This window comes from Strix aluco, chromosome 3 (assembly GCF_031877795.1).
Source record: "Strix aluco isolate bStrAlu1 chromosome 3, bStrAlu1.hap1, whole genome shotgun sequence".
In the NCBI taxonomy this organism is placed as follows: domain Eukaryota; kingdom Metazoa; phylum Chordata; class Aves; order Strigiformes; family Strigidae; genus Strix; species Strix aluco.
Window position 1 is genome coordinate 53,517,222 of NC_133933.1, and position 14,209 is coordinate 53,531,430.

General features: G+C 43.1%; 1 protein-coding gene across 5 annotated transcripts in view; it reads left to right on the plus strand.

The window, feature by feature from the left end:
* The window catches only part of RPS6KA2 (ribosomal protein S6 kinase A2), a 310,220-nt gene extending 297,974 nt beyond the window's left edge, over positions 1-12,246 (plus strand). For all 5 annotated transcript variants that reach the window (XM_074818602.1, XM_074818604.1, XM_074818605.1 and 2 more), the window contains 3 exons: positions 3,048-3,165; positions 4,327-4,464; positions 4,851-12,246. In XM_074818602.1, coding sequence (XP_074674703.1) covers positions 3,048-3,165; positions 4,327-4,464; positions 4,851-4,976 — 382 coding nt within the window. In that variant the 3' untranslated portion in view covers positions 4,977-12,246. The remainder of the gene's footprint in view (positions 1-3,047; positions 3,166-4,326; positions 4,465-4,850) is intronic.
* The last annotated feature ends 1,963 nt before the right edge of the window (positions 12,247-14,209 follow it).

The window sequence follows — 14,209 nt, forward strand, 5'->3', positions numbered from 1 at the left end:
TGGGGTGAATGGGAAACACAGTGTACAAACCCAATCTGGAGTTACCAGGCCCCTGAATTTAATTTCTCAGAGTATGGTATGTGCACATTTGTGCAGCTTGAAAATCTTCCATGACCTCTCACAGCTCTTTAATTTGCTTCATGATCATTCAGCTGTGGCGAGAAGCTTGGATTCATTCCTAGATTTATACAAAAAACAAAGAGTTGGACCCTACCTTTCTTTTGTGTGTCTTGCCTCACAGATTATAGAAAAGGAGTTTCTATCCCATCTATTTTGTTCCTGAGTACAATTGCGTTCACCATTAGCTGAAGGATATTGTGACTTTCTAGAGCAGTCTCCCAGTCTGCTGGGATCTCCAAAAACCAGTTTCTATTTGTCTAACGCCATAGATCTGCAGTGATACAAAACCAGAATAAGTAAGACAAAACCAACACACTACCCACAGTCACATTTGTTTAGCTGATTATACTCAAAATGCTTCTTTTTTAAATGTCAAAAAATCCAAATATATTTGAATCTGAAATCCACTTAGTGGGTATGAAATTTGGCAACAGGTGCTATTAACTTGTATCTCACTTTTTTCTGCACTTACAAGAGAAAATAAGAGTAATGCAAACAGTTGAGAAGTGCTGACTTTTTAGGTGCCACCACTGCATTTAGGGATGATCTTGTTCTTCTTCACCAGAGGAGAGTTAGTAGGAACTGACTATTGTTTGCATCCAGGATTTTATTCTCCTTTTATCTTGATGGAGCAGCTCATCCAGAGTACCATCACACAACACATGCAGGACAACCAGATGATCAGGCCCAGTCAGCATGGGTTTATGAAAGGCAGGTCTTGCTTGACAAATTTGATCGCCTTCTACAACAGGGCGACCTGCTTATTGGATGAGGGAAAGGCTGTGGATGTTGTCTACCTTGACTTTAAGTAAGGCCTTTGACACCATTTCCCACAACATTCTCCTGGCAAAACTGGCTGCTCGAGGCTTGGATGGGCACACGATTTGCTGGGTAGAAAACTGGCTGGATGGCCGGGCCCAAAGAGTTGTGGTGAATGGAGTTAAATCCGGCTGGTGGCCAGTCACGAGTGGTGTCCCCCAGGGCTCGGTTTTGGGGCCACTCCTGTTTAACATCTTTATTGATGATCTAGACGAGGAGATCGAGTGCACCCTCAGTAAGTTTGCAGATGACACCGAGTTGGGTGGGAGTGTTGATCTGCTCGAGGGTAGGGAGGCTCTGCAGAGAGACCTGGACAGGCTGGAGCGATGGGCTAAGGCCAACTGTAGGAGTTTCAATAAGGCCAAATGCCGGGTTCTGCCCTTCGGCCACAACAACCCCCAGCAGCGCTACAGGCTTGGGGAGGAGTGGCTGGACACCTGCCAGTCAGAGAGGGACCTGGGGGTGTTGATTGACAGCCGGCTGAACATGAGCCAGCAGTGTGCCCAGGTGGCCAAGAAGGCCAATGGTATCCTGGCTTGTATCAGCAATAGCGTGGCCAGCAGGGACAGGGAAGTGATCTTACCCCTGTACTCGGCACTGGTGAGGCCGCACCTCGATTACTGTGTTCAGTTTTGGGCCCCTCACTACAAAAAGGACATTGAATTACTCGAGCGTGTCCAAAGAAGGGCAACGAAGCTGGTGAAGGGTCTGGAGCACATGTCGTACGAGGAGCGGCTGAGGGAACTGGGGTTGTTTAGTCTGTAGAAGAGGAGGCTGAGGGGAGACCTCATCGCCCTCTACAACTACGTGAAGGAGGTTGCAGAGAGCTGGGGATGAGTCTCTTTAACCAAGTAACAAGTGATAGGACAAGAGGGAATGGCCTCAAGTTGCACCAGGGAAGGTTTAGACTGGATATTAGGAAGCATTTCTTTACAGAACGGGTTGTTAGGCGTTGGAATGGGCTGCCCAGGGAGGTGGTGGAGTCCCCATCCCTGGAGGTGTTTAAGAGTTGGGTTGACATAGCGCTGAGGGATATGGTGTAGTTGGGAAATGTCAGTGCTAGGTTAATGGTTGGACTAGATGTTTTACAAGGTCCTTTCCAACCTAGATGATTCTGTGATCATTACTGTGAGCAGAGAGGGCTCAGACACCCAGGACAAGAGCACAAGCCTATAAACCTGTTAACGCAGGTAGTGACAGACCTCGGGGTTTTAGCCAGTCCTTAACTCTTAGTGCATCCCTCCTGATGGTTATAGATTGGAATAATATTACGTATCTCTTTGGGCTGAACTTCTGTGAAGTCTGAAATGTTTTTGAAAATTAGAAAATCAGCATGAGGAATTGAATTTGCAACTAGAAACCATGTGGGATAGGAAGCTGTGGCCAAACGAACTGTTTAACAATCTAAAAATCACTCTGGCAAGTTTTCAGAAGAGAAGGGAAAGGTGGAAGGAAGGTATACAAATCCCAAATGCCCTCTTCTTCTAAACCTACACAGCTGTTCAAGATTGAGAAGTAAAATTTGGCCTGGTAGATTTTAGTCTGCTGGAAAAATTTTATTTTTTGTCAGTTTATGAAGACAAAAGGTGTGCCCTCCGCATGTGACACTAATTTTGTAAAGCTGGGTGCAGATCATTTGTTTTGCCCAACAGACTTGTATATCATCGTTAATAAAACATTGTAAAATAGATTATAAAGGATTCTTTTCCTTTTTTCTGTTTCAGATCCTAATTTTTCTCCTTTATTATTTTTCTCCTTTATTATTTTTATCCTTTCTTGGCATTATCAATTATTGTTATTGGCAATAAAGCAGAGTTAAACCAATCAAAGAGGTAAAAACCTGTCTATTTTTTAAAAAGAATATTTCATTCCTAAAAAATGAGAACAGAACAAAAATTTTAAAAAACAATTAAGGAATCAGTCTTTTCCTCTGCAGAACAACTTAATATGAGGAATCACTGGACTGTATAGTTTGAGTGAAAATGAAGCAGCAATGTCTGTGGTCCATTCTGGAACCAAATTCCTGTTGTAATCAGGGGCAGTTAGCATTAGATCCTAGAAATCCTATACTTGCAAATTACACTGTATTTTTTTCTTTTCTTAAATAGGTTCACTCCTTTTGCAAATGGACCAGATGACACCCCAGAGGAGATTCTGGCCAGGATTGGCAGTGGCAAATATGCACTTACAGGAGGAAACTGGGATTCAGTATCTGACACTGCAAAGGTCAGTGAACACTTTCTCAGATTTTTTTCTTATTCTCTGAAACGAACTTGCAGTCTGCAGTTGTAACAAACTTAAGAGAAAGATAGTCAGAAGGGTTATTTTTCAGTGCCTCGTGAAATAAAAGCTTAAATTCTTTATGTTTCTACCACTCTGTATGAAATAGTGTTTCAGGAATTTTGGTAGTTTATTTCATTAAACTAAAGCATAATATAGCACCATCAGTTGTGAATGCTCTTGAGATTCAAATAGCACAGAACTCTTCTTTGGTGCAACTGAACTTTTAAAAGTGTAGGGTTGTCAGTGCCACAAATGTATGGCCTATATGTGAATCACCTTTTTGCTCCTCAAAGTTAACTGGGAGCAGGCAGTTTACAAACCAGCATTTTTAACTCCTGTATAGTTCACAGTTTAGGCTGCCCATCTATCACAAAGCATGGAAACCCCAGGATATAAAATTCATCTGGTGCTGAGTCTTTTGAGCATGAAACTGTGCACTAGTCTATGAGACAGTTAGATGGGCAGGAAAGCTGGCAAGCTTCCAGTTGCCTGGCATTAATCAGAAACTTTGACAGGATTTAGAGATTCCTTCAAAAGATTTCAGTTTTAGCAACTGGTAGTATCCAATGGAAGAACATTGATATATGCCACCACAAAACTGCAAGCAATCCTAGTAACATATTAATCTTGGTACCAACACCTATGAGCCTCACAGTGTATTTTTTATCAGATGTCCAGTTTTGAAATGAAAACATTCAGACGTGGTAGAACTGATCTCATTGAATTTTAGCCTCCTGAATGTTAAATTTCTATTCTAAGCTTCTTTTATAAGCATGCTTTGGAGTCAGTGAGGAGGTGCCTCCAGATAGAGTCCTCTGTAGGTGGAGTTTTATCACTCCTACGAGGTCACCTGTAACACTCACTCAGTAAGCTGAATACCCTCCACATTATCTTTTGACTGAATTATCAACTGAGAGTTGAATATTACACTTGAAAATTTTGAAGATCAGATTTTACACTTAAAAAATATAAAGCATGTCTAAAGTACACCCTTCTCTCCATTGGACATGCTGGTGATGACACTGCCACCGGGATCTTAGTAAAACCTGTACTGCTATGAATTACTTTTTCTTCCTTTTACTGTTTTCTTCCTTTTAAACCCAGGACATTGTATCTAAGATGCTTCACGTAGATCCCCATCAGCGCCTTACAGCAGTCCAAGTCCTAAGACATCCATGGATAGTGAACAGGGAGTATCTATCTCAAAACCAACTCAGCAGACAGGATGTTCATCTGGTGAAGGTATATTCTACACCACTGCCTCTTTTTTCCTTGCAGACCGAGCTGTCATTTGTGCAAATATTCTGGAAAGCGATAGAGGAATTGGGAAGATTATTTCCCACAGGCCAAATTTAATATACTATAGTAACAGTATAGATTTTTGACCTGTCACCTGCTCTATATTTTTAACTTCAAGCTGCCCTGTAATGGCCTGGTGGCATTCTGTGCACATACTGCTACCTACCGCTTTGAATCAGACACCCCAGATGTCTGCCAGCCTAAATGTTGTTATAATTTTATGGAAATCATCCATGCATTTCCATTTTTTCAGGGGACTGAATAGGGGAAGGGAGGGGAAAAGCATCAAAGGACTGAATTTCATCATTTTCTCTTTCTCTATTTTACAGGGTGCAATGGCAGCCACTTACTTTGCATTAAACCGAGCACCTCAGGCACCAAAGCTGGAGCCTGTATTGTCCTCCAATCTGGCTCAGCGGCGGGGCATGAAAAGACTTACCTCTACCAGGTTGTAGCAGTACCCCCAAAAGGCCTCTTTGAAAACCCACAGTTTATTATTTGAGAAATTCATCTTTACTTGGCTAGCAGAACTTTTTTGGACAACCTGCACATGAAATCGCCAGAACTAGCAGAAGCCCAGCGTAAGGCAAAGTTCTCCTTTGCTCTGTCATTTCTTTTACATTCCAGCCAGGGTCCCAAGTTTAACAACTTCACAAAGATGTGCCAATTTTGCCAGTAGCAATGTTTCCTTACTGAGATAAAGCTAAATAAAGTAGGTGTGCTCCATCTTTCCCACACTAGGAAATACTATTTTTGAGTCCTGAAGATGTTCCATGGGAACACTGTTTTCATTTTGTTTCTCAAGAAAAGCACTTTTTGCTATGAAGAACGTAGTTGGGTTTGAATGTTTTCAGCTGTTCCAGCATGTGTCATGATGAAGTGACTTGGCTATTCACCAGTAGGCACCTACTGATCTCCACTCACCCCAGGAAGAGTGAAGGCTGCAGTGACACATGAATAACACCTTACTTGAAACAAGTGCTATACAACATGAAGGAGAGTGAGCTGTTGGTGGTGGAAATACCTTCTGATTTCAAGAAATCTTTTGCACTTTGCCCCTGCTCTCTCTGGAATGAAGACAGCACTGCTTGAGGAACACCTGCCACCAGCCCTGACTTACTCAGAGGTCTGTGAGAGCAGAAAATGTCTGAGAAACTCAGTCCTCTGAGGAAATTACTTGGTCTTGTGAGACTGGGAAAGCATTAACGTAAACCAGTGTGAGTAGGACCCTGTGGATCAGGGGAGAAAAAGGTGTCTGATCTTGACCAGCAAACAGGAGGTCTGGGAGGACTAGGTGAGGGGGCTGGGGAACCAAGCAGAGGGAGGGAAAGGCACGGGTGACTTTGAGCACAGTAGGCAAAAAGACCCATGGCAGTGTGGTGGAGAGTACTGCAAAGGGAACTAACACACACATGCTTGGGGGACAAACTTGGACTCCCTTTAAAAGTGAGGGACAGTCCCTCTTCAGTGGCTGGTACAGAAGAGGCTGGGTGAGCGGCTGGGCTGCCGAGGGGCTGGGTGGGTTGGTGCAGCTGTCCTTGTACACCGCCACCGAGTCTGCTCCCAGAGACTGGCTCTGGCAGGCCAGAGTGCCACCCTGGAGCAAGCAAGGCCATTTCTAGTCATTGCTCCCTGCCCTTTCCTGGCTGCTCACCCACATCTGCCTCCATCACCCAACATTTTATGTCCCTTCCTGGCTGTTCTGCACTAGCAGAGCTAAACTCCCTGTGCTGTGTGTGTGCAGAGAGCACCCACTTCTGAAGAGTCCAGCTAACTCTGTTACAAGCTTTAATAATAATAAATTATGAGGAGAAATGGGAGGATGCTCTGCTTTTATATTTATATAAATATGTACATGTGTATTTATATACATATAAAACAAAAGTTCTGTACCCTAATACCTGGATTTTCCAGGTTCAGGGAAAGAAAACTTTATTGAAATGGTCTCAGCAAAATGGACCTTTTTTCTCATTCCCTGATTTCGTAGAAAGTGAGCAAGGTTTGTGGTGCCGGATGTGAACTATTTTTTTATTCTTTTTCTTACCCGTCTTGGTTTATGGTGGTCACAAGCTGACCAGGATTCTTCTTTGTACTGCTTTTGTTAATTTTTATTTTCCAAGTAAATTTTGTCGCTTCAGATGCTTTGTGGGAAAAGCTAATCCGCTATGTTGGCTTTTTTTTTGTTGTGATGGGAAGAAGAGAAAAATGTGAACATGGAGCTTCATATGCTAGAGATGGTAATGTTTCCTTGCTGGGTAGTATGTGCATCTTGGTGCTGGACTGGAGTTACCAGATCGTTGCCTCAGACTGTCCAAAGGAACAAGGAGTTGCATTTGCTATAGCAATATGCTTCCTAAAACTAGCTCTGTTCCAATGTTGACTGAAATTTGTTTGTTTGCATTAGTCTATTTTTCAATTTAAATTTATTCTTAATAATTTAAACCAATATTTAATGTTCAGGTTTATGTGCTGTGCACAGAGGACTGCTGCAAAGCAGCTCTCCTTGAAGCCCTTCTCTTTTCCAGAATAAACAATGCTGTGAAACTTCACACAGTGGCTGAATTGGCTTGGACTGATATGTGCAAACATGCACAGGTATGTGTCTGTGGTTATATACACAGCAGCCCTCATTCTCTCCTCTGGCCACGCTGTGCTCAGTATCAGCTTCTTCCTGCCTTTACACTTTTCTTCTTATTAGAAGTTGTCTCATTTATTTCTGCTAGCATCACACTGTGAGGCAAGTCCACAGACAGGGGATATCCTGGCTGATGCAGAAACGCTCTGGCCAGGCCTTGTTTCTCTGGAAGTGACTTCTATCCTGGAAGAAGGCAAGGTGGGCTCAAGGATACTAACGGCAACCTGGAGGGAGAGCTGGATTTTCTGGGGTCCCAGATGATTTGTTCTGTTTCAACAAAATATATTTTTAATGGTCAGTGTAATTGTATTTTATATGGGCAGGAAGAGTGTTGTAAATATTATGTACAGTTTTTGTCTCCCCCTGAGATTTCCTGGTCATCTTTCATTGCTTCAGTCTGCTTTCTTTTCACAGCCATGGAAACAGTCTAAATCCCTCTTGATACACTCAGTCTTAATTCTTTGAGCACTTTTCTCATCTGAATATTATTGTAGGCCAAGCTTACAGGATGTTGCTCTTTCCAAAGTTTAATGGTTTGAATCTCTTCCTGATTTAGCTCTTTCTAACCCACCAGCTATCACCCATTTACCATACAAGGTTTACCATACAAGGTTTAGACCACATAGAGACATCAACATGTATCATATGTTGATGCTCACTGATTACTTTATAAGCCTATAAATTACATATAATGGAGTTTGCTTATTAAGATTTTGTTGCCGGTGCATCCAGACATATGCACATGTGTGTGTATATGTGAATACATACACAAAAAAGTTCTGTCCCATCTTGTCCAAATGAGGATAGAATTGTAGTCAGTGCTTAAGGTGATACTCAGAAGAGTTTTGTCTGCGACGTTCTTGAAAATCTGTCATTGAAAATGGTAGTGGTTGCTCTGGGTGTGGATAGGTGGCTGTTCCCACCCATGGAAGAAGCTGTCCTGTCCAGCCTCCCCTCTGTCCCAGCTGTGCATCCCTGTGCACCCCCAAGGCAGATCAGCACCCATTCCCCAGGCTTGCTATGGGAGGTGCTCTTCTGAGGGTTTTCTGACCTGTTTCAGTCAAGATGAACCCAATTAAACCATTTCCACTGTCAGTCTTGCTGATTCAGCTCACTTGGACTGAAATGCAAGAGCATCCCTCAGTAAAGATGGTCACTCCTGGCAGAGGGGGAGGAATATGCCATTGGCACTCGTTATTTCAGACTGATAGCACCCGCCGCTTCCCCTGGCCCAGCTGGATCCAGGCACAGATGCATGGCCATGGCCTAATTACTGCTACAGCTGCTTTTATACCAGTATCTCCTTTCCAGACTCCTTGCTACAGTATAGCTCAGCAATAAGCATTTATTCTTTCTAGGAGAAAACTTAACTGAAAAAGGCTTAGCCTCTCACACTCTCTCTCTCTTTCATCTTAAGCGACTTTTACTAAATGTTATGTTTAACTCCTGAAAGCCTAAAAATCACTTTGAATTAGATCATACCATCTTGAGGGTTATTAGTTCACAACGTGATCTAGTGCCTTAGGCTATTACAAATAGTATAGTTACATTTTTGAACCATCAAGGTGCGCAAAGCAATGACTGTCCAAGGCATGCTAAACTATCTGTCACAGACATACTCAGCTCATCTGGAGAGCCACTTCAAAAGCTGGCATTCAGCTCAGTAGAGGGGAGTCGGCACAGCAGGGAGGAAGCATCTCCCCATACTTCGCAGAGCTGGACCCCACCTCTGCAGCTCCAGGACTTTGAAGCCAAATGGCCCTGATGAAGAAGATCATGGGAAGAGTTACCCCAGTTCCTATACAGCACCACAGCTTGTGTATATGGCAGTGGTGTGGGAGATGCTGCTCAGAGGGAGAGCTGACCCCTGCCCCCAGTGCCCCATGAATTTTTACTTGTTTAAAATCTGTTTAATTTTTTCTAAGCAAGTTTTAACAGCAAATAGCATTTATAAAGCCTGACTTTTTCAGCAAACCACAGCTGACCCTTACAGACACTTTGTAATCTGTCTCTACATCTGGAAGAAAAGAGTCCATCTGACAATAGATTTTGGTTTGCTTCTCCAGAAAATCATCTTCAGCAGCTGCCTGGGACAGCCCTCAGTACTGCAGATAACCCAGGCACAGAGAGCTAGGAGAAGCATGTCTTGTGTGACGTGATGTCATGACATGATGTTGCCTGTCACACTCTTACAAAGTACAGATTGTGTGTATTGGAACTCTTCAGCCAAACTTCTGGTTGAATAGGTTTTGGACTGAGTTTGAAAGGGACAATAAATCTGTTGTCTTACAGGGTAGATCAGACTCTATGAGCAATCAGTATGCAGATCTTTAAGGGACAGGCTGGTTTTGCCTGCCTAGTGCAGTGCTCTCTCTAACAACTTCTACCCAGCTCTGGTACATCCAAATACACCTGAACCTTGGTCAAGTATTGCAATTACTGTGTGACTATGATATGAATTATGCCAGGGCTTGGATCATCCCCTAAACCACGAGTACCACAAGGGTTTCTTATGCCTCCAGTCTGCAGAATTTACACGAGCATATGCAAGTGCTGATGCTAAAAGAGGCAGGCAGTCACGTTCTTTTGAGCTCAGCTGCTCATCTGTCCTTCACACCTCCCTTATCCAGGTCACCATGGGTCAAAGCAAATGTTTGTGCGTCAGAACAAGTGGCTGGGGACAGAGGAAGGCAACAGCATCTTTTTTGACAGCAGTGCTGTCAACACGTTGGTGTGGCTACAACTTCAGTGTCACCTCTGTCCCTCTGTTTCTGAGTTATGCTGAGCTGAGCCCAGGTGTGTCTCAGAGTCAAGACGATAAATGACAGTATGTTTGTACAGCAGCAGATTACCAGTGCCAAGCTGTGCAAGTCCAGGTTTCTGAAAATTCACCACAAGTTCATATAAACTCCCTGTAACCAGAAGGTGTAGGGTCACAGATGACATGCCATGGGGAAATAATGTTGATTTTGTGTATTTTTGCCACTGTTGACTTTATAAAGAGGATAGAAAAAATCCCGGGGTTTGTTTTTATATCACCCATTTTTACAGAGGAAATTCATGATTTTGTGGAGTGCCACAGCTTTCTAGATCCTAGTAGGAGTAAGGCAGACAAACATGGAAGATAGAGCAGAGTACTGTAGCAGAAAAAAAAATATCTTAGCTTTCACTGGAAAATTATTTTCATTCAGGTGTTTTGAAGCTCTGTCTTAAGATGTGTGTAGCAAAATTGCCAAAGCAAATATTTAGAAGCAAAGTTCTCTTGTTGAACATCTGTAGATGGCACATTTAAACAAGAGCCACATAAGCTCCAAGGTCACATATCTGAATCCTAAAACACAGGCAAGCAGCACAACTGGGCTAACCACTTCAGATATTCCTTACATTAAAGTAAAAAGGCCTAAAATAATGTTAATAAGATGTTTTAATATAGTTCATAAAAAAAGGAAAATGTGCAATCCCATTTTCTTCTCTTTTGAAGTTTACTTCATAATCCTTTAGAAGTGTGTATTCTTACCTCTTAGCTGACCCTGCTCCTAAAACCCTGTATTGCCCCGAGGCATTGCAGCTAAACTGCTTCTGGTACCTCAGTTCCTGTGTGAACACAGTTCCATGCTCCCTCCTCCATGTCTGCCCATAACAGACACAAGCAACAATTGCACATCCTCTCATATTCTGAAAATTAGCAAAAATTTGAGTGTTTAAACTCAGAAGATAAAGTGAAGTTAAAAGTAAGGTTCTCACTGTGCACAGAACCAAAATTCTCAGTATTTAGGCGATGGGTGTGTAGAAGCCTCTGCAGAACAAGAATGTTACAGAGCAAATAAAGTCACAATACTTCTTAGAGACAAATTTTAGCTAAAATATATTCATAAGTTTTGTGAGCCTAGACCTTGTATTTCCATGTGCAACTACATGACAACACGTGCATGTCAGCCAGCTAACCAGGCGTCTGATCATGCATGTCAGTACAGGCTTGCACATGGAAATGTTTTGCAGCCCAAAGTTTAGAGTCTAAAATTAAGAATTTGGCCCTTTGCATGAGCCTGTGTTGTGTAAACTGTGATGTTCAGTGCTGAACTGTACAACCACTGCTTCTTGCTTTGGTATATGTAGTTACAGAGTCAATTTGTGCTCCGTTATGTCTCCTAAATGGATGTTATGGTCATAGTTTTCAGAGACGCTGTAGCCTGAAAGGCAAATGAAGAAAATGCATGCCCTCTTTGATAAAGGCAGATTTTGAAAGGAGAGGCTGGAAATAAGCATTTGAAGTGCAGAAAATGAAAACCAGTTGCTAAAAGATTGTTTCTGATTTGCTACACAGAGCCAAATCTTGCCTCCTTCACTCTTGTTGTATTAGTTCCTTAACCTCTATGCACCTTCAGTGAAAGGAGGGGGACAGCTCAGAGCAGGGTCCTCTTTCCTGTCGCAGTGGTGGAGTCTGATCATTAGGTGAAGACGTGTGCAAGGGGTTTACTTAGGTAGTATTAAATGAATTTGACAAAATATGAACCATGATCTAGCACTTTGTTTACAGGCTCCATATTCATGTTTACAAACGATGATTTCTGAGGCTCATGCTTTTTACGTTTCCTGTATGAAAAGGGCAGCCGGTGTACAGATATTTATTATGTTTACCAGCGTTTCTGAATAGATTTTTTTTATAGTACATGGTTTTATGAAGTGTAATATTTTTATAGCAGAATGATGATCTTTGGACTTTCTATATTGTTACCTACAACTGTTTGCAAATAAGCTCTTTGCTCCCTTTTTTCTGTGCACTGTATCCACTGTTGCTGCTGCTACTGTTGCTGGCCTCAGCTGCTGCTGCCCCACCCTGACGTGGGCTGATGGTTTTGTGAAACTGCAGACTAACTTCAAAGAGTTGTGATTGTGCAGAAGGGCTGGCTTCGTTCTGGGTCCCTCCTGGCAGGAGGGATGGGGATCTGTACTCTACCAGGGCAAGAGTTTACTGTGGATGGCCCCCGAGGAGAAGCCTCAGTGCTCACCTTTGTCTGTACTCTGCCGTTTTGGCTTGGCATGCCCATCCTTTCCTTTCTTTATAAAGAAATAAAAAAGAAAAAAAAGGATCCTGCTTGTTTTTGCATAATTCCTTTCCAGTCCCCAAGCACTGTCCATGTTTGAATGCCATGTGTTGGTCACAGTAAAAAGCACACAGTTACCTTTTCAAATTTTACCTGGAGCTGTTACCTCTGTGCAGTCTGAATACTCAAACCTGCACTTTGCAAAGCAACAAGTAAGCCTTTAACCCCTCATTGGTCAGACAGTTCACCCACCAGAGAAATTTAGGATTTCACTGCCAGACAAATGAGCGCTTTCACAGAAGCTGCCTGGCATGAATTGCCCTTGCCCCTTAGAGATCTTCTGAGGTACGGTTCTGGAAACTGCTGGTCACTGGCAGGCAGCCTGCATAGCCTTTTCTGCTTGCTGAACTTACTAGTGACCACAAAAGCAAAATCAACCTCTCCTACTTTGAGGGATTGGTTCTGCTTTGTGGCAGTACCACATCTGAGCCTGTGCACCATTACACTGGCGTTCAGGTCTGGGGGTTTCCATCGTCCCCCAGCAGCATCGCAGAGGTGGCTAGTCCAGCTCAGGCTCCCCACAGGAGCAACATGTGGTACCAGATATGGAGAAACTGCATCTGATTCAGGTCCAAGAAGCATAACCAAGCAAACTTGGACTCCAAATATGTTACTCGTAGGACTTCTGCTCTGACCATAGGTAGTCTCATGCCTCTGTTCTCCTGCCAGCTCCTCCTCCCACTTCTGTCCTCCCTTTCTTTTCTCTGTCCCTACAAGAAACGACCCTTTCTGCTCCTTTAGTCCTCATGGTCCTTCAGTACTAGGACACGTGTATGTCATTCCTCATCCTCTGCACTCCAGTGCCTACCATGAATTATTCCCCCTTCCCCTTATCAAGCTTCTGTCGCACAGGTCCATCTTGTGGTTTTTATAGCCTCCTCTGGCAGGCAGGCCAATGACTCCTGTACACCTGTCTTTATAGGCCCAGTGGTTGGAAAAGGAGGTTTTCTGGGGAACTGTAATTATATACAAGAACATCCAAATGGGAAAACTGAGGGGAAAAAAAAAACAAAACAAAACAGGCTTTCTCTTTCCTCCCCTCTTCTAATTCCTTCTTTAACATGACCATGATCAGGAATGAGCAAAGTTCAGCCACTGTTGGACATGCATAACTTTTCAGAGGACTTGGTTAGAAAGCCCTGTGCAACACCAGGCCCTAGGCAGGCAGATGCGAGTCTTTCCCTCCAACCCCAGAAAACAAAAAAATGACATGTCTAAGAAGAAGGCTTTCCAGAGTATGCTCAAGTGCCTGATATGAGACATGGCCCTTTTAGGGAATCTGCATCAGCAACCATCTTAAATCTCTGCACTTACTGATAAGTAACGACGCTTTTTTTCCCTGGATGGAGAAGAACTTTAAAAAAACAAAAGTAGCAAAGAACTCCCCTCCCCCTTGTAATTCTGCTCTTCAGTCAACATTCATTTCCTTCTTAAATCTTCCTCCTGCTTTATCCCATCCCAGTTCACCCTTGGCTTCTTCACCCACTTTTTGTGTCCCACTTGTTTTGTACTATGAGAACTGTCCTGAGGCTCAGAAAGCCTTGTTATATGCCTGAATAGCATCTTGTTCAAGGGCAGCCTAACTGCTGGCTGAGCACCTCAAGCACTACAGCAAGGCAAATAATAGGCGGTAACAATAACGGCTAATGTCTGAAGATCACAAGGATCAGAGATTTTACTTTAAAGGCTATGAATAGCTGAAGACAAGGATTTTAGGCTATGCCCAGCTGTTCAGGTTAACCATAGGTAACTCTGCAGTGCATTGGGTGCTAAAGATGCTGTACTCCCACTGTCTGGATGCAAGGAGGGGATCTCTATCCATTCATCTAGATGGACTGGAGAGCTATTTGTGGTGCTCTTACTGTTTTCTAAACAACAAAAGCTGACCTGAGCTCAATTCCATTCTTTGTTGAGGAAATTAGTTTATAAAAAGGCTGGTGACTCACCG